Source organism: Musa acuminata, chromosome BXJ3-9 (assembly GCF_036884655.1).
Source record: "Musa acuminata AAA Group cultivar baxijiao chromosome BXJ3-9, Cavendish_Baxijiao_AAA, whole genome shotgun sequence".
NCBI classification, from domain to species: domain Eukaryota; kingdom Viridiplantae; phylum Streptophyta; class Magnoliopsida; order Zingiberales; family Musaceae; genus Musa; species Musa acuminata.
The window spans coordinates 5,391,826-5,415,686 of record NC_088357.1 but is presented as its reverse complement, the minus strand read 5'-3'; the positions used below and the strand labels follow the sequence as shown (position 1 = coordinate 5,415,686).

The window sequence follows — 23,861 nt, the reverse complement described above, 5'->3', positions numbered from 1 at the left end:
GATCGGATGTGGTTGAACCCTGTTTGTGTACGTCGTGCAAGATCATGGCCGTACATCATTTGAATAACGCGAATCTCGATGACACATTCGTGCCGCACTTGACGCCGCTAGTGAAAGCCAAAGCCCTCCTCGGAGCCTCCGCCCGCCCTCCCCACCGTATCTACCTCAACGCCTCCTCCTCCTCCTCCTCCTCCTCCATTAATTCCCCGTCTGGTTTCTGGTTCCCCAGTTCTTCGCTTTCCCCGACTTAGTGAAGTTGGTATTGGTCTATCATCCATGGCGGCTCTCCTCCATCTTCGACTTAACTCCTCCCTCCTCCCGTCTTCCTCCTCCCACCCTTCCCTCCGCCGGCGACCCTGCCGCCGCCCTGCCGCTCCCTCGACGCGGATCTCGGCCAAGATCCGCGAGATCTTCATGCCCGCGCTGAGCTCCACCATGACGGAGGGAAAGATCGTGTCCTGGGTGAAGTCGGAGGGCGACCGCCTCGCCAAGGGCGAGAGTGTCGTCGTCGTCGAGTCCGACAAGGCCGACATGGACGTCGAGACATTCTACGACGGATACCTCGCCGCCATCATGGTCGAGGAGGGCGGCGTCGCCCCCGTTGGCTCTGCCATCGCCCTCCTCGCCGAGTCCGAGGACGAGATCCCCCTTGCTAAATCCCAAGTCTCCTCGTCCTCCTCTGCCGTCCCCGCCTCTCCTCCTCCCGCCGAAGCGCCCGCCTCCACCACTTCCCTGCAAACCTTGGCCCCTTCGCCTCCGGAACCCTCTCCGGTAGCCGCTTCTTCTTCGACCCACCCGGCGTCCGACGGTGGGCGAATCGTCGCCACTCCCTACGCGAAGAAGCTTGCCAAGGATCTGAAGGTGGACCTGGCGGGTGTGGCCGGCACAGGGCCAATGGGGCGAATTGTAGCTAAGGACGTGGAAGCTGCGGCAGCAGCTGCTGTTGCTTCTGTGCCGAGTGTTCCATCGAAAGCTGTGGTGGGATCTGTGTCAGCGAAGGCTCCTACTCCTCTGGCTATTGAACTGGGCACTGTGGTTCCATTCACCACAATGCAGGGTGCCGTTAGTAAGAACATGGTGGAAAGCCTCTCGGTTCCAACATTCCGAGTAGGTTATACGATCACCACGAATGCACTCGATGATCTCTACAAGAAAGTGAGTATTTTTCATTCAAATTTCCGTAGTGTTCTTTGTTCAAGCTGATATTATTTATTCAATGCTGTTCGGGTTCTACTCTGTGTAGATTAAGTCAAAAGGTGTCACCATGACTGCCTTGCTAGCAAAGGCAACTGCTATTGCGTTGACAAAGCACCCAGTTGTAAATTCTAGCTGCAGAGATGGCAAGAGTTTTACATACAACAGCAGCATCAATATTGCTGTTGCTGTGGCCATAGATGGAGGTTTGATCACACCGGTCCTTCAAGATGCCGATAAGGTATTGATGTTCTCTTGAGAGTTTGACTGGTCTTTAGTATATCCGATTTAAAGTTGGAATGGCTCATTTTGTAGGTTGATATCTACTCATTGTCAAGGAAATGGAAGGAGTTGGTTGATAAGGCGAGGGCCAAGCAGCTGCAACCTCATGAATACAACACAGGTACCTCGTCTTCTGCTTATATGAATAAATAGGTAGCCCAGTAGTGTCATTTTTTAGTTTGAATTTGGTTATCTCTGCGATTGCAAAAGATAGGATTAGTTGTTTAAGAAGCTTTGCTTATGCTTGTCTTTTTATATGCCAACTTATAGTGCTTATAATACTATTATGTATGTGTTTTTTACATCTTTGAAGCTTAATCTGCAAGTCAAAACCATACATAAGGTCTTATCTAATGTAAACAGGATCTGATGTAAACGATCTCTATATCAACTGGCAGTTCATACATCTAGTCAAAGACATTGTTCTGTCAATGAACAACTTGTTGGTTGCAATAATAATAATATTCATCTTCTTATCTGGTATTTTGACTCATAGACACTTCAAACATTTGAAGTCTTATTAGGTGGGTAACGGTAACTTTTGTTGGAAACACATGTTGCACAATCCTTTGAGTTGAAAGCTACAAGCTGCATGCACATATTTGGAAGAACAATTCTGCTCAAACATGCAATTATTGTCATTGTGCTCACCAGTGCAAAATAATATAAATCAGAATTTGGGGTTTGTGAAAAGTGATGGATGTAACAGATTCAAGAGTAGAAACTATGTATGTGATCCATCAACTTCGAGTGATGGTAAAGTACATTCTGAATCTCAGTTATGTAATTGATTCTCATAAGCATATTAGGAAAATAAGGCTCTTGGACCAAATTAACTAAAACATGACAGTTGTGATTTATAATGAATGAAGACACCTGCAAAGTCGACAGCTTTAAGCATGTATTGGAAGAAATAGGAGCCAGTTCCTTTGTTTGGTTCCAAGATGTTGATCATCCGGAAAAGAGGGATGACGAGAGAAGTTTCTTAATAGGTTAATATGATTTTTTTTCTACTCATTGGATCTCGAAATTAGAAAAGATAAGAGAAAACAGGAAGCTTGTATTCATTCCAGATCATGTAGAGAGTGATGCGCAGATGCACTTCTAGCCTGCATAACATCATAAATTTATAACATAAACATTAGAGAGTGGGTACCTTGTGACTTGATTGTTTTGCTTGCACTAGTGAAATATTGAGATTAGACTTGCTTTTCATTTGCTTGCACAATGGCAAGCAATTTCTGATTTATAACCCCAAAATGGACTAGAATGATGCGTTCTCTTAATTTTAAGAAATAAAGCTATTAGAAAATGCTAAGCTCTTTTTTTTTTTCAATTAAGGATCTAGAAATCACCAAGAGTGATAAGTTTGCTGCAATGGATGAAAGTTTTAAGCCTATCAGGAGGCCAACATCCAACTTAAGATATAAGAAACAAAAAAAATTACAAACTTCATTCACAAATTTAAGACAGTGAGCTGTAAGGTCACTGAATATTTGCTACTGCAATTCAATATTTGGATGAAACAAATCTAGAAACGAGTATGTTAATTATATAATTTTTTATATCCTTTTAGTTTGGCTTTTGACAAAGCTATCAATTTTTCAAGACAAGAGTAGCTGAGTTTCAATCCTATTCCATCAAAAGAATGAATTATGGGAAAATTGCAAAAAAGAAAATGGAAATCCAATATATAAAGATAGAATTAGATGTGTCTAGATGAGTATTTATATTTGCAATTGGCAACATATAGAAACAAAATTGTTTTTGTGTATCATTGTGTCAACTTATTTTGTTGTCTGCAGGTACTTTCACTCTTTCAAACCTTGGAATGTTCGGTGTTGACCGCTTTGATGCAATTCTACCACCCGGAACTGTAAGTTCTGTTCCTAAATGAATAATTCTAATACTTCTGATGACTGCACTTATAGAATGAAAAGGATTACGTACTTTTCATCATTAAATTTTCACCGGACCTCATTGCAGGGGGCAATCATGGCTGTTGGTGCATCTCAACCAACTGTTGTTGCCGCCAAGGATGGCAGAATTGGTCTAAAGAGTCAGATGCAGGTAAATTTTGTTTTGTGACACAAACTATGTTAGAGATCCTCTTAATTATGTTGAAGTTCCTCGGTGTGGCTTAATTCATAAACATAAAAAAAACAATCCTTTCAGGTCAATGTAACCGCAGATCACAGAGTCATTTATGGAGCTGACCTTGCTGCCTTCCTGCAAACACTAGCAAAAATCATTGAGGAGCCATCAGATCTCACCCTGTAACTGCTGCTAAAAAGTTGGTGATCCATAGCTACCGGGAACTTCTTGACCCGACAAAAATTGTTCTCTTGGGCATCATTTTTCTCTTGGTACTGTTTCTACAGAAATACTTGCAGATTCAAGATAAATTGAATTTTAAATTGGTTTATCGAACCATCCTATTCTGGAGATCTAAGTATCGGTTGAACTGATATTTCAATAAAAGTTTTGTTGTGCCAATAGCTACATAATGACAATTTATTTACTGCTCTATCTTTTTAGCAAGTGTTTATATGCTGTTCTCCAAAGATGTCTAGCAGAGTAAACAATTCATCTTTGTTGCACAGAGTAATCCATTTGTTTCAGTATCGGGTGCTGGTACTGCCGTTCCAAAACAGCTGAAATGTAGCCGGCAAATAATGATCTTTTTCAGACACAGTAAGGGAACTAATCGGATGTGTAATGTAAAAGTATATTTATGTAATTAGTTATTTAGTATATTTTTAATATATTTTTATAAGTAATTTATTTTTAAGTAATTATTTTTATCTTTATATTTTTAAAATTTATATTGGAATCTTTATATTTATAAAAATATAATTAATTATCTTTAGTATTTTAATTTTTTATATTTTTAAAATTTATATTAGAATCTTTATATTTATGAAAGTAAAAATATTAAGATCATAGAATTAAAAATATAATTTTATAGGATTAAAAATCAAGAGAAAGATTTTTTATATTTACGAAAGTAAAATACTGAGATCCTCAAATTAAAAATATAATTTTATAGGATTAAATCAAGGGAAAGAGAAAGATTATTAAAGCAACGTGTTTAATTATTTCAATTTTATAAGTACGAAGATCTCAATATAATTTTTAAAAATATAAATATTAAAATATTAAAGATAATTAATTATAAAAAAAATTATAAATTAATGATTAAAATGAAACAGTTTTAATAAACCTAAACATATTTATTTCTATAGATCAATTCATTAAATCCTCAAAAGATATTTCATATATATATACACACATAAATATACACAACAGTTTATGGATAAAAAAATAAAAAAAATTAAAAATAATAAAGAATATAATATTTAAATCTTATATTTTTTTAAACTTAATGTCAATATGATTAGAAATGATGAATCCAAATTTATTACATGGTTGATTGCTAATGAAAGTGTCATAAAAGAAAGCTTTAAATATTTGAAGGGATGTATTATATGCTAAATCAAAAATTGGAAGGTTAATTACGCTATTTTCAAAATTTAGAAGGATAAATATGTAAAACGAAAAAACAGAGTCTTCCTTCGCGCCGCGTGCGGGCCGAACCTTTTGATGGCCCAATTAATCTATCCTTCGAGAGTATTCTTCGCGCTGCCTGCGGGCGGACGGCGGTGCTGACCCTAAACCTGCAAGCCCCCTTCCGATCCATTTGTTGTTCGCCCCGAAGACATCCTTCTTCGATTCGATAAATCAAGCAGTTGTTGACAAGAAATCGTCCCTTCTTTGGGTCGAATTGGATTTTCCTTAGCACCGCGAGAGAGAGAGAGAGAGAGAGAGAGGGAAAAGAGGAGGAGAAGGCGATGGTCTTTGGGCAGGTGGTGATCGGGTCCCCGGGATCGGGGAAGACCACCTACTGCAATGGCATGTTTCAATTCCTCAAACTCATCGGCAGGTGAGCATGTATATCCGCCGGTGATCGTTAGGGTAAAACCTCGATGTTCACGTTTCACTGTGTTTTGTTGAAGAAATTAGAACCGTGCGGTTGTTAAGTCGATGGTCGTTGGTTTACCCTAATAAACAATCTTTTCCTTCTCATTTTGTGATAAGGGTTGTCACTATTTGCTTCGGACCAGTTGGGTTTCGCTAGAAAACCTCGATTTTATCTTAAAGGGTTTATTTGTGAGCTGCTAATTGCCCATCGGACGAGTTCTTGATAGTTTGCTTTGTATGAGTAACTCCGCAGCACGGATCAAGAAATGTTCACATGACTGCAAAATTGCTTTTTGCCTTGCAGAAAAGTAGCTGTCGTCAATTTGGATCCTGCAAACGATGCGTTGCCGTATCCTTTGAGCTTGGCGTTATTGATGTTCACTTAATCTTCACGTTGGTGTGACAATAGAAATATTAAAACGTTAAAATGGACCATCAGTTGTAGGTTTCTTGACCAACTACAACAGATATGAATGTGCCGTGAATATTGAGGATCTCATAAAACTTAGTGATGTTATGGCTGAACATTCTCTTGGTCCAAATGGAGGTAAGATCTGCACTGAAATAGTTCTTTTCATTGATATTTGTGCTCCAATGGTGAAGTTCTTAACTATAGGGTATCTTATTTCTTGGATTCTCAAAATTGGCATTTTATGTGTGTCTATAGGTCTTGTCTACTGCATGGATTACTTGGAAAAGAATATTGATTGGCTACAATCTAAACTGAAACCCTTTCTTGAAGGTTCGTACAAAAAGTCTTTTTTGCTGAGATATTTGTTGTTGACACTCCAATTTAGATATTTTCTTTTTCTTTAAATTCATGAAGCAAACTGTAAAACAAAGTATCTTGCATATTATCTTATTAATAAGAGGTGATTGTGTCATTGACTTTAAATAAACTATATGTTTCCTTGGCCAGTTGGTCACTGTGGTCTCTCTCTCTCTCTCCCTTATGAATTTGTGTCCTGCTTGTAACTTTTTTTTTTTTTCATTCTCTAGCCTGCTTCTCTCATTCTCTGTCCATTAAACGTTTAAAAATTGCTTCTACAACATCTGCTTCGTCAAGCATTGAAGTTTTTTCCTTTTATCATTTTGACTAAACTGTCTGACATCTATACTTTAAAACTGTAGACCACTATCTTCTATTTGACTTTCCTGGCCAAGTTGAGCTTTTCTTTCTTCATTCAAATGCAAAGAACATGATCACCAGACTTGTGAAGAAGTTGGACCTTCGGGTATGGTTTTCTTTCATGCATGGTCATAACTATTTTGCTTTAAAGTCTTCCTTGCGGTTGTTAGTTATTATTTCACGATGAGTTATTATTTCATGCAGTTGACTGCAGTTCATCTAGTTGATGCTCATCTATGCTGTGACCCTGGAAAGTATGTTAGTGCATTGCTTCTCTCATTAACAACAATGTTACATCTGGAACTTCCTCACATAAATGTGCTGTCAAAGATTGATCTCATTGGGAAATATGGCAAACTAGGTATGGTTTAAATCTCGTGTACATGCTGGTGACATATACTGAATAAAACTGTGTGAAGCTGAAATCATAATCGTGTACATTTTTTGCAGCTTATAACCTCGAGTTCTACATGGATGTTCAGGATCTATCTTATTTACAGCACGATCTTGATCAGGATCCTCGTTCAATGAAGTACAGGTTGCTATAACTAGTTATGTTATAAATGTTAGGAAACCTGATTCTTGTTGTCTAAATCTTTAAAGGTATAAATAAATCTTCGTTTTGCACATCTCAGACCTTGTAATTCTAGTATGCTATTTTGAACATGGTTTATAGTTATACTGCTTTGTATTTAATATTTGTTTTTCTATGTATTCTCATGTTACATGGCACCTCACTGTTAGATTTGACCTTTCTAATGAGGGTTTTCTTCAGTTCAAGGAGGAGCATGTTCTCCAAGTATTTATTCAAAGGAGGATTTTTTTAACTGCAGGGAAAATGTACGATATATGAAAAAAAGAGGTCTACAAGTTCACATATGTAGACTACTATGCTTAATAAACTAAGATATGTGAATCAATGTCAGAATTCCTTTTGCTTGTCAAGCTGCTGCTGTCACATTCCTTATTTTTGCTCTATGTTTATGTCTTTGTAGCTGATTACTAGTGGCCCCTACAGTTGCCCAATTCCTATGGTGTTTGTATTATGCTCTATTCCTTCTTGGAAGCAGGTTGTTATAAATACATGGTCACTATGTGAGGATGAGAAGACAGAATGAAATGTGTATGCTGTGATAAGCAATTCTCCACCACCATGATCACCGAGTTGCCAATTTGGGAAGGTCATAGGAGACGCCATAGCCTTCTTATGCCCTCTCCTGTATGAACAATGGATGGAGCAAACTGTAGGGTTTTGAGGCTTTATATTTGACATTTTGGAAGTGGCTGGAACATTAATAGCAGCAGTTAACTGGTTGAGCCCACATCCACCAATACAGTCGCCAATTGATTCTTGCTGTAGGAAGTCAAGCTCATGTCCTTTGGCTTCTGAGCCACTTTAACATGGCATTTGTGGACATATCTGCTCCACCTCTTTGATTCTTTTCTCTTTAACTTGCTTGAGGTTTTCAAGAAAAAAATCTTCACCTGTGTCTTTATGATAAGCTTTGGAAGTAGTCTTATATTTGTGACCAAGAGTTCATTTATTATCATAATGACAAAACAGGTCTTTGCTTCACTGGTTCACCAACTTGGAAGTAGTTGCAATCAAGTTGGCCTATTAAAATTTACATAGGGAAATCAGTGGTTCTTCCCTGATTTCCTTGCCTCAAGCAAGTGGCACCTTGTTGCTGTGGTTAAGGTGCACCTTTATAGAACCTGCGGCATAATGCTCTCAGGAACTGCATCATGAGTAACCCGTGGTATGACTTTGTAGTTAACCACTGACAGTCAAAGCAATTTCTTTTATGTTGATGCTGATCCCTTCATGCATTAGCAAAAAGGCTTTGTATTTGCAACATAACCTGAGCAAACATGGTGTTCCATAGGTGCCGACACTGATGCTTCTATGATGTACACAGTGTCAGTAGAGGATTATTGTCATAGAAGCTCATTGGTGTTGTAAGTGATGTATACATCCTAGTCAACCATGGAAGTTTGTTAATCACTAGTTATGTATGTAAAAAGACAGGATTGGTGTAATTACTTAGTAGCATGTCACTATGACAATATTTTGCCATCATATTTTAGAATCTTGCGCTGATTCTCGACCCATACACATTGTTTCACTACATTACATAGATCAAGTTCCCAATTTAGATGATATTTTTGACTCGGTATGGGATTCTATATCACTTCTAGATTTTTTTTCTAGCAGTTATTTGTTTTCAATTTTTGTCAGTCCTACATATGAAGATTTGTCCTATTGTACTAAGATTTCTGCTATTGTGTTGACCTGATTGAAGGAAACTCACCAAGGGGCTTTGTGATGTGATTGAAGATTTTGGCTTGGTTAACTTCACAACACTAGATATTCAGGCAAGTTGCCTCTTTGGTTTTCTTTTCTGTTTTGATTCAGTAGTAACTTGGCACTAGACATTATGCACATCAATTTCAGGACAAAGAGAGTGTTGGGAATCTTGTGAAGCTGATAGACAAAAGCAATGGATACATATTTGCTGGTATACAGGGTAGTGTTGTGGAGTTCAGCAAAATTGCAGCAGCACCGTTAGACTGGGATTACTACAGATATCCTTTTGGTAGATGTTTCTTTGATTTTATTTTGTTGCTTAGCTGTTGCTAACTTCTTGAATGATGATATGAATGAACAATTCTTATTATTGCCACTGTTAGGAAATGCCAGATGACAATAACAACTATAACTTATTGGGATAACCCATGAATTATTTCATCTGTACTGTGAAATATGGAACTTTCCTTGAGAATAAATAGACTGCAGGAGATAATTACTAAGCTTAGTTGGTAGGCATGAAATCTCTCTTTGTATACTGTTCAAAATTCTCGTTGCAATGCAACGTTTTATTTATCTTTGCTTCCAGGGTGATAAAATAGTCTTTCGATGATTTAAGAATGTGGAATATGACTAGTTTTCTACCATGGTGAGAAGATTTTCGACTACTGATGGTCTCAACTTAATGGACAGATGTTGGATGTTATCTAAAAGGTTGTTTTTAATATAGTGTTTATGTCAACCAAAATTAAACTTATGGAGTAGAATCACTTTTGTTTACTTCGGTTTGTCAATGCTGTTGATTATTAAAGTTACTTGAATGGTCATTCACCTATTCATAAGGAAAATTCTTGTTTTCAAATTTCATTCTGAATTCAGCTGTGTTGTCTTGTGATGTGTAACATGTCAGTGGCTTTATTTTTGCCTAAAATAAAGTGGAAGCTATTTTAACTGTTTATATATTTCTATGTTCCACTTGTACACGGTTTCATTTCTGTAGTCTTCTGCTTGTTTCACCTTAACTGGTGGTTACAACAGCAGCCATCCAGGAGAAATATATGAAGGATGATTAGCAATGCTTATGGTTACGTAATCACAATCAAGAGTGCAGGTAATCTGATATGCTGCTCAAGATGCAGTGGAGCCAAATGTATAATTGCCTGAGTTTTTGTGGATAGAGACTATTTGATTGCACTCTTCTTCCTTTTTTTAATCTGATGTAGGCCGATGTGATGCTTTCAACCCCACCAACCTTGTACTTATCTGGAGCCTGCTTCAACCGTGTAGATCTTGGTGATGATAAGATTACGGATGGTTATTTCTAATCTTCATGTCCATAGGGCTCAAAAACTTCTGTTCCAATTGATGGTTTTGGGATTTTGTGGCTAATAGTTTCTGAGAAGCCTTCTTTCAATCATATGCCTGTGCTTGATACAGAAGTCGAGAGGTTGGTTTCTTCTTCCACTTGCAAAATTTAGACATGTTGCTCTTGTCAATGACGTGAGCTTTAGCATCATAGTACTGGTGCCCATTAAGAATGCTTATTTGTTGCAACATGATGTATTGGTCATTGCGATACTGAGTGTGAGCTGCAATGCTACCGTTTTTGTGTGTTGCTCATCAAAAACTAAATACTGTTAGGAATTCATCTCTTTGTCAGTCATTTTTATTGCTTTAAATGCTTTGAATTACAGCTAACATTCTCGGTGGGTATGTTTTGTGTGGTTAAGCTTGTCTAGTCTCATACAAGAGATGACTGCAGAATCATGGGGGGTTTTGCACGTTGCATGGCATGTAACAGAGTGTTGCAGGGTCCATAACACCATTACTTTGTGATGTTCAAAGTGAGAAATATCAGCATTGTAGAGTTGATTGCTGTCAGGAATCAATCTCACTTCATCGAAGACCATGTTTGAGCCAAATACACCTATTAGTTCCTTGTTGGAGACACAAGCACAAATATTTTGTCTGGTTTGGATGCCCATAACTAGTCTTCCCAAAATATTAGACACCATGGGACTCCTGCTGGGGATGTTGGAAAATGGTTTCAAAAGGGAAAAGAAGGTAGCAAACTATTCACTATTGAAGCTTCAAATTGAAGTTATTGAAAGATAGGTTAATTACATATTATCTTGTTTTTAGTATCTTGATTTTTACGACAACTATTTGCCTTGGTTATTTTTACTATCTCAATTTTTATGGTATTTATATAGGGATGAAAGTAAAATATTTAGGTATATTTACTTTAATGTCATTAGTTTTATAAATAAAAATATAAAAATAAAGGATAAAAAGATAAATTTAATATTCTAGTTATTGATGGTAGATGACGATGCTGTTGGGGGTTGCATGTGGTTATTATGGATGAGGAGAGCAACGACGAGAGATAATGGTGCTCGACATTTGTGTTGGCATCGATATAAATGCGGAGCGATATTATTTAGCATCTGCATCGATGATCCTTTCATCGCTTAGTAGTTGTGTCAACGTTGACGCGGATGTAAGGGGATAAAAGTAATGCTTGGTAAGGCATCAAAGTATATGTAAAATAACTTTCATCTCTCATCGTTATTCTCTTTATCCACAATAATCAAATGTAAGGATCGAGATATTATAACTAACCGAAGGAGATAACAAGGGTAATATATAATTAGTTCACTCAAGACTCTTATAAACAATGAAATGCCAGCTATACAGTGATCATATGAGATCTTTAAACATAAAGAGGCATTCAAAGTAATAACAAAACTACAAATGGCAATCCCTAATCGCTTGTGCGTCCAAGAAGAAACCACCTAAATTCGATGTAGAACAACATGGATTTGTCGAAGATTCGCCATTTTGCTTCTGCTACCATTAATGCTCTCTCCAAATCAATCCATGGCCAGTATTCACAGAGTGAACAAAGAAGAACTAATACACATACTTTGAATCATATTTCCAGATCTTTCTTCCGTAAATGCTTGATCAATCTTTACAGGATGAGCGGGTGCAGAACGGCCTCGAAACCTGACCTTCATTAGAACTAACCCACCCCAAGACTTCACTGGGTAGCTGTGGAGATGACATAAATGATAACTAGGTTTTTTCCACAGTTGAAAGTGTTTTGAAGTAGACAAAACTGGTTTTGCTGTTGGCCTATGTTTCCCCACCATGATTGGGAATTCTGAGACCATCATAAGCTCTCAATATCTGTGAAGTAAAATCCTCGAGTGCTCCGAATAATGGAGTCAAACCAGTTTGCAAAGCACTGGAAGCAACATGCTTAATTCGTCTTAAAGCTTCCTTGTGCTTATATATTTTCTCATCCAATTTCTTTCTCAGCAAGTCCAATTCCACTATGCCATCATCATGGTGTTCCAGACCATCCTTGGTGACTGACACAATGTCTAGATGCCCGTATCTTCCTTTCTCCTGCAACGATCCTAACCTTCGATCGTAAGCTCCTGATAGATACTCTGCCTCAAGTCGTTGGCGTTGTTCCTCCTCCTGAGACTCTAACAGAATATGGAGAATTTTAATGAAAGCACGCATAGATTTGATGACCTCTTTTCCTGAAATGTTCTTGTTAGCATGGAACCAATCATTGGAGAGGACGTACACAGCAGGAGCACCAATTCCACCTGGTGAGAAAGGAGCAACTCCGTCAGGTGTCTGCTCCTGTTCTTGAGGCAGCCAGCTGATTAACCATCCATTGAGGGCCTCAATGTAGGATTTCTGAATGCCAATCCAGTTGTTGAAACATTGGTACCAGTTTACCAGCTCCAGTTCCAATTCCTTGGTGGCCTTCGCAATCGATTCTTTTTGGCTTCTGGTTTTCACAACCAGTTTACGGCTTGTGGTGTTAACTATAGCCTGCAACTGCTTCTGATGGCAAATCAGAACACTCTTCCACATTCTGATAAATCTAAATTCAAGAATAATGACATTGTCAACATAGGTTTAGGTAATGGCTGTGGAACCATAAAATGCTGTCTTAACAAAAAAATAAAAATGAAATTATAAGGCACCTATAACTAATCAATATCAGCAATCATTCATATTCTTTTTCCTATAGAGCACAACAGTTAAATCTGAAAGAAAAACTTAGAACAGTTGCTGACAGAACCTGGGTGATTAGTGATTCAAAACATATAGATCCCTACATTACTGCAATATTGTAAATTAAACCTTCCCTTATAGGAAAGAACATAATAATTTAAAATTTCAGCATAATTAGAATTATTTAGTCAGGAATGTAACTCTGGGGGCAGTATGTCTGAGCTGAAGGGTGACATAAGTACCTTGAGTACAGTATGTATAACCAACACAACCCAACTTGAACTTACCCAATTTTTTTCCCCAGCTCAAACCAAATCCTTGATTAGTTGGTTAGTACTAAAATCCAATCTTCGTTCTTCACAATCTGCCATCCAAAAGTCCCAGATAGTGGGCTCTAAGGAAGGACAACCATGCTCACAATACTATATATCCTTTGGATGTGGCATTCCTCTTCCCAAATTATTGTCAGGTTCTGTTATCCCATCTAGCTTGAGAAATTCAAATGCCAAAATCAGTTATTAAGGTTCAAAGGCCTTGGAACTCTACAGCTGAACCTGCAACCCTTGTCTAAATTGCTACAACTTTGCCTCAAACAACTAATTGTTTGTGAAATAACAAAAAGAAAATATTCTTTTCCTGGAATGTCCATCACTGAGCATCATGCAGCCTGAGTATCCTCAGGCTGAAAGGACTGGGGAAGGAAGGGAACTTATCTGCAATTTTAAATCAGAGAGGGACTTGATTGTTTTCACAGGGTGTGTATTTTACTAGGCTATGAAATTCTAGATTGTTATGTTATTTCATATAGAGGTGTTTTATCCTAATATCACAATAGTGAAAAATTCATAATTAATTTCTATAGAGAATTTTTTTTGTCAAAACTGCAAGATAGTATACTATATATATTATACACACACACAAACACAATGAATTTACTTTCAGAAGACTAAAGGTTTTTTTCCTTTGTTTTCATCGTGATTGGTGGCATACTGATTTAAGACAGAAAACGTAATACTTTGAAATGAACATACTGTGAAGGTGAAGAACAAAGATTAACCAAGTGAAAAAACAGAAAAAACTACAGTAGTGATAATCTACCTATTTTTTCAAGTGTTGCTTGTGCTTTTTTAATGTATGAAAGCACCACAAAGATTCTTCTTATATTCTCATCAAGTCCAAGAAGTGCTTAATTAACTATCATGACTTTCTTTCTGAACTTTTATTAACTCAAAGCACACACTACACTTATCTGAACATTGATAACCACATTTTGAAAGATGATTCTTGACCGAAATTAGTCCCAATTATCTTCTAATTGTCCTTATTTTGAGGGCTGATGCCCAGAGAAAAGTGATTTAGGGTTCACCTTTTCTGGGCACTAGAATGTTATTAGGATAGTTTCCAATTATCAGAGAGATCTACAGAAACTACCAAAACAAATTAGCTTGGTAAGACATGTAAGATATCTAAATGTCAACCCACACTATTTATAACTGGTCCGACGAAATAGACACTAATAAATACTAGGTTGCCACATGCCCACAGTGCAAGCTTCTAGACATTCCATTTTCCAGAATGGAGCATATTAGTGCTTTTTCCCAAAATGAGAATATAAGACTACAAACTGACATCAGCCAGATTTGTCATAGTTGATTACATTATGAACTAAAATAAATATAACCTATTTTTCTTTAGTTAATATAGGGACATAAGAAGTTGCCAAGAGATGAGTTTTTAGAAGACTTTTTTCGAGTTTAAGTAATTCCAGATGCATAAAAATGGAGAGGGACAACACCTTTATGAGTTCTTTCCTCTTGCATGGATGAATAATTAATGTACTTGCAATATTAAGGTGATCAATTAAAAAAATATTAATTGGATAATATTCTTTAATTGGTGTAAACATTGAGCTGATATGAATAATTTTCTATCATTAGCCTTGAGCAGGATTGATACGACAAGTTGTGGAATGATCAACGTGTAGGCAAGCATATTAATTACTAAGAAAAATAAAAGGTTACCTACTGGAAGATTTATCATATAGCTCAGTGAAAATAAATTGTTCATTAGTTATAAGAAACAAGATGAAAAAGATTCATAATAGAACTCTTGCGGTTTCATACCCTTGGATCAGTTCAGTAAGTTGGGGCTGCAATTCTTCATCTCTTATCTTGTGCATCCTGTTTGAAATGGAATCAACTGACTTAATGATGACACTAATTTTTGTGTGCAGCTTCCTTACTAAAACTTGAGTCATATTAATCTCAGATGGCTCTGCTCCTCTAGCATATAAAGCTTTTAAATGCTTGCACTTCTTGTCATAGATAATCCGGAGTTTTTCTTCATCCTAGAACAAATGCCTAGAAATTAATACATAGTTCAACTAAAAGAGGATGACAAAGGAATACAGACAACACTCTTAAAGTTTTCATAATTACACTGGTGATAAAAGAGAAAAAATCAAAGACAAACAATCATTGATTTCCTTAAGTAAAAGGCTTGATGCTTACACACCCACCAATGGGTCTGGGAAGGTTTAGTTGTATGCACCCTTATCTATGCATGCAAGATGTTTCTAGACTCAATCCTTGATACATAGGTACAAAGGAGCAATCCTATCGTAGTTCCAAAAGTAGATCTTTTAACATAATTTTATTCACTCTTTGTATCACAAACACATGTACTATAGCTTACCATAACTAAAGAACCAGAACATGGTCAGTACATTAAACTTCAATTTAAACTCTGCAAAGATCACATAATTATTCTACTCCTTTCAGTTACTGACTTCTCCAGGATGAAGCACTCTTGGATTGATCTAGTAAGACAATTAAAATAAAATAGATGATGCCAGTAGACCCTTCACCATGCCATGGATCAAAACTTTCTTTGCTAAGTTCATTGATAGTGCATATACCAAAGCACAGCACAAATGCTCTCACGGTCTCACCCATTATTGATGCGTGCAAACCTGCTTCCTGTGCTTTTAGTTGCAGATTTCAGTAATACAATATGGCTCTGGGAAACTTGAAAAGAGGAACTTTCTTTGTGACAGTAAGCTAACTAAAATAAAACATGTTCACTGGCTATAAGTACATTCAACAATAAAGATGAATAAACTTAGGCCCCACCATAACTCCCGACATAAAGGAAGGGGATATCCAATGTCCTTCAAGCCATGAAAACTTCTATTCTACAGCCTGCTTGAATGATCAATTTTCTGGCAACCCAAACATTCTAAATTTGATTTCTTCAGATTTAAGGACTTGACTATCCACTCCTATCTCAAGTCCTACATGCTGTCCTATGATACAAGTGGTCATAATTAAATAAAGGTCAATTCTATAATTTTTTTAGTACAAACAAATCTTAGATTATAAGATACATAAAGTAATATGCATGTCTCTACATGAATATTCAATTGTTTGTGTGTGTATATACATGGCATACTAAGCTGAACTCTATAAATTCAAAAGGATAGCTAAAGATTTGAAATGCTTCATCCACAGACCACTTTGTTTACCTGATGCTAGAAAGGATGTTTTGAACGTATTATGTATAACTGGTATATTTTCCAACAATGAGACAAAGGTCTAATTTAGAGAGAAAAATTAATTTCATTTAGAAATAAATTATCCTACGTCCTTCAGAACCAGCATCAATGTATTTGAGAAGGCAATGAATCAAGTAATGCAATTTGAGCACCATAATAAATTCATAAAATAGAAAAAAAATATTTAGTTGGACCATATGTTACCTCTCCAAATACATTAAAAGAAGGATATCGTTTAACTGCTGATAATGTAATACTCTTTTTGCTTGATCACTTATGTTTTGCCAAGAATTGCCATTTCACTCAGAAAGTGTAGGCATGGGTGGAATGGTTACAATATGTGCCATGCTAATCCATGCTGAAGGTTATAACATATGGCTGAGTTACTTTGGGTGTATTAACTTGAATGATGCAGAATTGTACCATCATTGTAGAATTTGGGTGTATTAACTGGCATGATGCAGAACTGTGCCATGCTAATCCATGCTAAGGATTATAACCTATGGCTAAGTTAATTTTGGTGCATTAACTGACATGATACAGAATTGTACTATGCTAGAAAAGTATCAGCACATACCCAAAATGGCAATTCTTGTATCTAGCATCGAACTTCTGTGATTCTAACTCATCATTAACTTTCTATCCAACTTGACAGAAATGCTAGAGATAAAAGTATCTCTTGCTTGTAAACAAGGATATACCTCAATAGCTATTAATCTATCGAGTATAGTCCATGCTACAGCTTTTCATATTAATGTTTCCCAACAGCAGTTAATTGGCCCTTCGTATATGCAATTAAATAACTAAGTAAAGCAATCTAATCTTGCGTGAATGTTATTAAATCATACCATATAATTAACGACACCCAAACTTTCTCATGTTGCTGTGGATTATTTTGTTTTAACCACCCAAATATAGGACTTACAATAGATGACAAATCATATGATATCAATTATATAAATTCCTACAAAAAACTGAATGGCATTGATGAATTGATCTAATGATGCTTGTACCTTCACTTCCTTGTAGAGTTTCTGCTCCCATAGATATAACTTCTCAAGAGTTGATGAAAGGTTCCCAGAGTCCACAATATCATTATTTTCAGGATTGCAATTTCCTGCTTCTCTACTCACTGAACTCATTTTTGTATGTTGTGGTCGCTTAAAAGGAAGTGGAACAGGCAGAGTTATAGGATCCAGAATCCTGGAAGAAATATCTGCAGCAAGATTTGTTCTAGATTATATAGCCCTTCAAAGCAACACCTGTTCCTATTGTTTATAATAGGACAAATTTTAAGTCTTGGTATAGCAGAATTTCTTCCTTTTTCCAATTACAAAAGTCAACATGGAAAATAAGAAACAAGCAACAAAGAACACAAAATCAATTTTTAAGAATGTAAGTTTGGAACACAGGCATACCACAACTTTGCAATATAATGACCTTTTTAAAATCAATTTTTAAAAAGGTCATTCAATGTCAAAGAACTGAATAGATAAAAACTTATCTCTTGGAAAGAAAGACCATCAAATGAAATTCATATACAATCAAGTAGAGAGGATACTAAAATCATTGATTAAAAATAAAATTTCCTTTGAGCTATTTTGGAAGCAACTACCATCTGAAAGATCATGGCAGTGCATTTTTCAAACATATCATAATGTCCTGATGCGATATACCATAAGAAAAAGTTAGACCAACAAGGGCCATGCATGATAAGGTCCTGATGCGATATACCATAATGAAACATAATCAAGGAACATTTCACACTAAACCTAGATCTACAGAGAAGGTTTGAGAAGTAACTTAAACAGATGCCTTTTGTGGGGTAGGGAGGCATGATGAAATATGGATCTCATTATACAGACTATTTCTGGAGGGGCTGCTATTGTTTTCTGTTTTGTTCAATAGCAGTTCTTTTGTTTTCTCTTGGCATGTAGCTTTATCTGGTGGTGGTTCTCTACTATATGTTCTTTACATATTCTTTTATTTAATGATGGGTCCATAACCCCATTTTTCTCCCACAAAAGCAAAAGAGAAAAAGATATGCTCCAGGTCAACAAACATCAAGTGATCCCCTGGAATTACACCTGGCTCTATGTTAGAGCAAATACCAATTCATGCTTCAAATGTGGTGATCTCTATGTAAACTAAAGGATTTACTTATCTTAGGAAAAAGACTAACAAATATACTTGTGAATTAGTAGAATAAGGGAACTTGGAAGATATATGAAAATGACAACAATTCTAGACTGTGTCACTATGGTAAAAAAAAAAATATCGGAGCATTAAATTAAATGAAATGACCACATTATATGTGACCTAGTTCGCTCTAGTATGTTTTTTTCCCTTTTATTTTCTGAATGGGATTGGATACAGTCAATTTCATCCATGGAAAAGTAAAATATTTTACTCCCATTGACAGCCAATTAGAAGTTAGAGGAACGACTACTAAGGAACTTGAACTGTGCCAGGATCGGTCATGCCACTGCTGTGCAGCTATTTGTTATACCACTCAGGTACATAAACGGTCAAGATCAAGGTATGTCATACCGAAGTGTACCGCCCGGTACGGGCGGTACATATCGGTCCGACAGGTTACCGGTACGCGGACCGCCCGGTACCGCTACAATGCTAAAGTATTATACTGTAGCACTGCTATAGTACTACAGTACTATACTGTAGCACTGCTACATTATGAAAAAGTATAAAATTATTCGGTACACCGGTACCGTACTGTACCGAGCCCGGGTCGAAACGCCGGTAAGGTACGGTACGACGAACCTTGGTCAAGATATCAAAGACAATCTTAGACCTTGCATCGTTAAAATCAAATTATAATGCAAATATTTTGTCGACAGAAAGCAGATAACTATGGAACAAAGAACAGAAACTATAAATAAAAAGAAATCATCAACGAAAGACCAACCTCCAAACCTTTTACTTCTTGAAGGGTAAGGAAACCTGTCCCCCTCAAGCATCTTTGATACCTCCTCACCACAATCAGCAGCTGAAGTGAACTGCTTCTTAATCTCCTTCACAACGTCTACCACATCCCTTGTAGCGTGAAGGAAAAATGATTGCTCACTACTTGTAGTGGACAATGATTTAACGCTTTGTGGTGCACTTTCCTCCGTTTCATAGGATTTATCATAAAATTTCATCACTCTGTCCTTCCCATTGGATTTCTCATCCTCTCTGATACTTCTTCCTTTGCTAGATGCCCAACTATTCTTTCTCCCTTCCTTTGCCAGTCCAACAATACCATCCTTCGCATCCTTTCTTCCGACATCCTCTGCTGGTACAGCTGATAACTTTTCAACGCTAAAGTCCTTTCCTTCCAAACCATTATCCAGCACATTCTCCTTCTTCGCCTCTAAATTCACCTTCTTCGCCTGTACATTCTCCTTCTTTGCCTCCTTCATTGGTTTCACGTCCATTTCGAATTCAAGATCAGGGATTCCTTCTTGCTTCCTCACTTCCCTCAAATCAGGACTACTCGTGAAGGAACCCATGCGAAGCTTTCCCTGAGAGTAATGATGCAAAAAGTGTTCATACATATTGAAAGGGTCAAGAAACTCCCAACCAGAGGTTTTGGCCGGCGACGGCGGAGGAGGCGTAGCAGGTGCCAGCGTCGGCGTGGGAGGACCATACGTCTCATCTCTAGCTGGAGTTTTAAATCCAAATGGGGCGTCATAGGGAGGATAACCGAATCCATAGGCGTCGCCATTGTAGGGAGAATTTGACCAAGGTGAGGCAAGTGGGTCCTGGTAGACTGTTTGGGGGATCTCCATGGATGACTTCAGGAACGAAGAATTAGAGCTTGAAGAAATATGCCGGCGTGGCGAAGTCGAAGAATCTCTACCACCATCACCAGCGACAGCGGCTCCACGGCCTCCACCAGCTTCACTTGCACCACCGTCTCCGCCGTCAGGGTCCGTCTCGGACTCGGAGATATCTGACAACGGCAGGTGGGAGCCGTTTTGCGAGAGGGAATGAGAGAGCGGCGAAGCGGAGGATGACACGGAAGCAGCGGCGGAGGCGCTACCTCGCCCCCTCTTTGTTTTCCTCTTGCCGTCCGACGAGGGGAGGGTGAGGACGGGGGATCCCGTCGGCGAGGAGGACGCCACCGTGAGTTCCTCCTGAACGAATCGCTGGAGCGCGTCCCCGACGGCGGCGAGGGAGTCAAAGTAGGCAGCGTGCGCAGCGGCGAGGGCGTACCGGCGGTCCACCGCGGTCGCGATCCGCTCCCTTCGCTCCCGGCACAGCGACACCAGCTTCGACTCGTCCAGCTTCGAGCTCCCGCATCCCATCTCCAGCCGCAACCACCCTCAGCCGCGCCTCCGCAGGAGACGGCGCCGGCCCCCTTCGCTCTCCGACATCAAGGAATGAAGTCAAACACGAAACCCTAACCCCAGTTCACGTTCTTCTTCGCGGCCGCGAAGCCGTTTCGTATCGCTTCCTTTGGAAAGAGGAGGAGACGGGTTCGTTACACAGAAAAGAGACCAATAGGTGGGACGACGGCGCGAAGGCGAGGAAGTGGCGTTATAATATATTCACAGAAGACTTGAGGGCACGACAATGGCGGAGGCTCGGCTGTCCTTAGAGAAACTGCTTTGTAAGCTGTCTATTGACGTGCCAAAATATAAAAAGCTACAAAAAAGGGCCCCATTTAAATATACCCAATAGAAATACGGTGTGACTTGAATACTCACGCGAAATGGACAGATGATCCGCTGCTGAAGGAGATGGCTTTGTCACGCTGACAAGGATCCAAGGTGTCAGGCGAGGTCGGTTCCATTCCTTTTATTCGATTCACATACCTGCCTCTCCGTTGGATGAAATTTAAGGGACCCGCACGCAGGACCACCAATAGAGCCAATCAGAGAGCAGGTAGTTGGTGGAACGGGCGAGGCTGAAACCGCCGACTAAAGGACAACACGGTTGGGTCAAGTCAACGAAGTAAATTGCCCGGTTGGAAGGATGACGTCAGCTGACAAGACTTTAAAAGCGAGTCAACGAGAAAGCCTGACGTACTCTTTTTCTGACGTGGTAAGCAGCGTCTATTCAATAACTCCGGAAACGTGCCACCCGCGTGCATTCGCACGTCAGCACGACGAGAAGACGCGTAATACACACTCTTACATCACCTAACCCGTCACATTTTATTTTCTCATGTCATTCAAAATATTCGGACCTCTAAATTTTATCCTATCAAATTTTTTTTATTAAAATCTTATGATTTATATATGAAAGGTCGGATTCATAATTATCAAAATCGGATCGAATTCAAAACAATCAATCAACATTATGATTTGATTCCATAATCTCTAAAAATATAGAGAGACTTGATCAAAATCGATCTTCCAATGGTCAACTATGCGGCTAAATATAATATTCTAATAGCCCATAACTAAGACGTTAAACTCTATTAAAGAATATATATATAGAGAGATGTGATATAGGTAGATCTCACATAATTTTATATGCTTGATAGTGACTACGAATCTTTAGATGTGTAAGAAGATAATGTAATTAAAACCAATACAATCAAACAATAATTTGTGTCATTAAATTTCATGTTAGGTGGCTAATTGACGATTTGGTATGTATGTCTCCACTCTTAACATTGATTGGAAGTTGACATGAACATATAAATACATTCACAAAATAATTGAATTAATATGTCACTTATTAGTATCAGTATCGAGATATAAGAGAATGAAATGTCCTAAGATTAGGAAGCATGAAATTAATCAAGCAAGTACGAGTTTTAAGTCGAGATGAAGATGGTTTCGATCCTAAAACTTTATAATGAACTGTTAAAATTTGTATCAAGTTAGATTATTTTCTTATTCATGAGAGGACTGATTAATCATCTTCCTTGTAAATTCATAATTTGACCAACAAGATTCGTACATCCTTTTCATAATTATCCTTAATGATATATCAATTTCATTTCACATTCCCAAGTGGTCTCTATGCTTTGTTCCTCACAAACATATGAATTTGTAAGGAAAAAGAAGTTTCAATGTTCAATTAAATAATTTGACTATCATATTGGCTGAGTTGACCCACCTTTTCTTTTGACATCACTTATTTTTTGGGTTCCCTTCTAGCTTGTGTATCATGATAAACTTCATGGCTTGTGTATGCACAGAATGAAGAGATATGGGATTATAGCATGAGGTGTAGATTAAACAATTGGAAGCACATATTTGTAGAATGTGTAGATTAAACTTCATGTGGCTTACCTCTTCACAATAAAAGAACAAGTAGATGGTTTAGAGTTTTACATGAGCCCAAATATGTCTCTAAAAATTATAGATGGATTAGTAATGTCTCTTTATGAAGAGGCATGATAATGATTAAAATAATCAAGTTATGATAATGACAAAGGTCTGTCTTACATCTAATTTAAATGAAATATTTATGTAGTATGAGGAAGAGATAGAGGAGATAAAAGACTTATGATGGTCCAACTTGCTTAAAGGCACTATCTATTCTCAACAATTGCATTTAGATGATGGCTAGTTGGAGAAATATTATAAAACAAGTTACAATAGGCAATACAAATCTTTATAGGGTGTAGCTTTTTATCTAATGGAGCATATACAATGTGATCCAATGAGTCACTTCAACCACCTTTGAGTTCATGCTCTTTCTTTTTTGGTTTTATTTGAACCTTGTGATGTTATTTATCTTAGAAACTGGTGATAATTTCATGGCAAATAGAGTACATTAAGTGAGGATAAATGCATATAATTTCTAGGGTTGCACATACTATTATCCATTTTGCCCCTTTGAATTCCTCAAATAAATTGTTTCTTTTATCCATATAGCCAATGATACAACTTTTATTCTTTTAAAAGAAACAAAAAATGGGGTTGAAATGCTTTATCAATTGAAATGAATATGGCAACTCATAAAAATAGATTTTATGTATGTATCATCTATTTTACGAGTTGTCATATTTATAATAGTCTAAGGAAAATTCTTCTAAAAAATTATGTTTTCTCACAAAAAAAAATTAGGGAATTGATTTACCTCCTATTTGTAGCTTCAACTATGAATAAAAATTGATTCTATGTATATTTTTAAATAAACTTTTTTTTAATATACATGAAAATACGAGGTGTATAGGGGAGTTGAATTATCAAATCTTCTAATTTCACAGTATTTCTTCTCGTGCCATTAATATTAATTACCTTACACCTTACTATCTTAGATTATTCTTTCATATTTTATTGTAATATTATTCATTTTTATTTTTTTAAGAAGAAATTGAGTTCAGACAAATAATAATAATAATTATTATTATTATTATCTAATAATATCTAACGTAAAACTATATCGGTGATGTTTGCATAAACCAC

General features: G+C 37.4%; 3 protein-coding genes across 5 annotated transcripts; 2 read left to right on the top strand and 1 right to left on the bottom strand.

Annotated features, from left to right (window-relative positions):
- Positions 1 to 130: 130 nt before the first annotated feature.
- On the top strand, positions 131 to 3,972 carry LOC135648591 (dihydrolipoyllysine-residue acetyltransferase component 5 of pyruvate dehydrogenase complex, chloroplastic-like). Its single transcript, XM_065166409.1, has 6 exons — positions 131 to 1,155; positions 1,244 to 1,435; positions 1,510 to 1,601; positions 3,286 to 3,352; positions 3,463 to 3,546; positions 3,652 to 3,972. The coding sequence occupies exons 1-6, from the start codon at positions 277 to 279 to the stop codon at positions 3,754 to 3,756; spliced, it is 1,419 nt and encodes a 472-aa protein (XP_065022481.1). The 5' UTR covers positions 131 to 276; the 3' UTR covers positions 3,757 to 3,972.
- Positions 3,973 to 5,091: 1,119 nt separating this feature from the next.
- LOC103997443 (GPN-loop GTPase QQT1) lies at positions 5,092 to 10,542 on the top strand. Its single transcript, XM_065168419.1, has 11 exons — positions 5,092 to 5,419; positions 5,762 to 5,806; positions 5,925 to 6,004; positions 6,125 to 6,199; positions 6,589 to 6,692; positions 6,791 to 6,947; positions 7,037 to 7,124; positions 8,890 to 8,962; positions 9,042 to 9,173; positions 9,929 to 10,005; positions 10,118 to 10,542. The coding sequence occupies exons 1-10, from the start codon at positions 5,328 to 5,330 to the stop codon at positions 9,965 to 9,967; spliced, it is 885 nt and encodes a 294-aa protein (XP_065024491.1). The 5' UTR covers positions 5,092 to 5,327; the 3' UTR covers positions 9,968 to 10,005; positions 10,118 to 10,542.
- A 942-nt stretch (positions 10,543 to 11,484) lies between these two features.
- LOC135582489 (protein ROLLING AND ERECT LEAF 2-like) lies at positions 11,485 to 20,990 on the bottom strand. Of its 3 annotated transcripts, none has more exons than XM_065168417.1 (5): positions 19,415 to 20,990; positions 17,502 to 17,704; positions 15,059 to 15,282; positions 12,496 to 12,801; positions 12,172 to 12,383 (listed from the first exon to the last, which is right to left on the bottom strand). In XM_065168417.1, exons 1-5 carry the CDS (start codon positions 20,796 to 20,798, stop codon positions 12,320 to 12,322), a joined length of 2,181 nt encoding a protein of 726 aa, XP_065024489.1. In that variant the 5' UTR covers positions 20,799 to 20,990; the 3' UTR covers positions 12,172 to 12,319. The 3 variants fall into 3 exon arrangements, with proteins under 3 accessions (XP_065024488.1, XP_065024489.1, XP_065024490.1); XM_065168418.1 differs by having other exon boundaries at positions 12,216 to 12,391; positions 19,415 to 20,932; XM_065168416.1 differs by having other exon boundaries at positions 11,485 to 12,801.
- Positions 20,991 to 23,861: the final 2,871 nt, after the last annotated feature.

Bases quoted from the DNA above. Each gene is read 5' to 3' on its own strand.
- LOC135582489 (XM_065168416.1), bottom strand. From the start codon at position 20,798: ATGGGATGCGGGAGCTCGAAGCTGGACGAGTCGAAGCTGGTGTCGCTG. The intron at 15,283-17,501 runs GTACAAGCATCA...CATTTGTTCTAG, and splicing joins AACTCTACAAGGAAGTGAAG to GATGAAGAAAAACTCCGGAT. The intron at 12,802-15,058 runs GTATGAAACCGC...TCTTGAATTTAG, and splicing joins CTTACTGAACTGATCCAAGG to ATTTATCAGAATGTGGAAGA.
- LOC103997443 (XM_065168419.1), top strand. From the start codon at position 5,328: ATGGTCTTTGGGCAGGTGGTGATCGGGTCCCCGGGATCGGGGAAGACC. The intron at 5,420-5,761 runs GTGAGCATGTAT...TTTGCCTTGCAG, and splicing joins TTCCTCAAACTCATCGGCAG to AAAAGTAGCTGTCGTCAATT. The intron at 6,948-7,036 runs GTATGGTTTAAA...CATTTTTTGCAG, and splicing joins TGGGAAATATGGCAAACTAG to CTTATAACCTCGAGTTCTAC.
- LOC135648591 (XM_065166409.1), top strand. From the start codon at position 277: ATGGCGGCTCTCCTCCATCTTCGACTTAACTCCTCCCTCCTCCCGTCT. The intron at 1,602-3,285 runs CTCGTCTTCTGC...GTCTGCAGGTAC, and splicing joins CATGAATACAACACAGGTAC to TTTCACTCTTTCAAACCTTG. The intron at 3,547-3,651 runs GTAAATTTTGTT...CAATCCTTTCAG, and splicing joins GTCTAAAGAGTCAGATGCAG to GTCAATGTAACCGCAGATCA.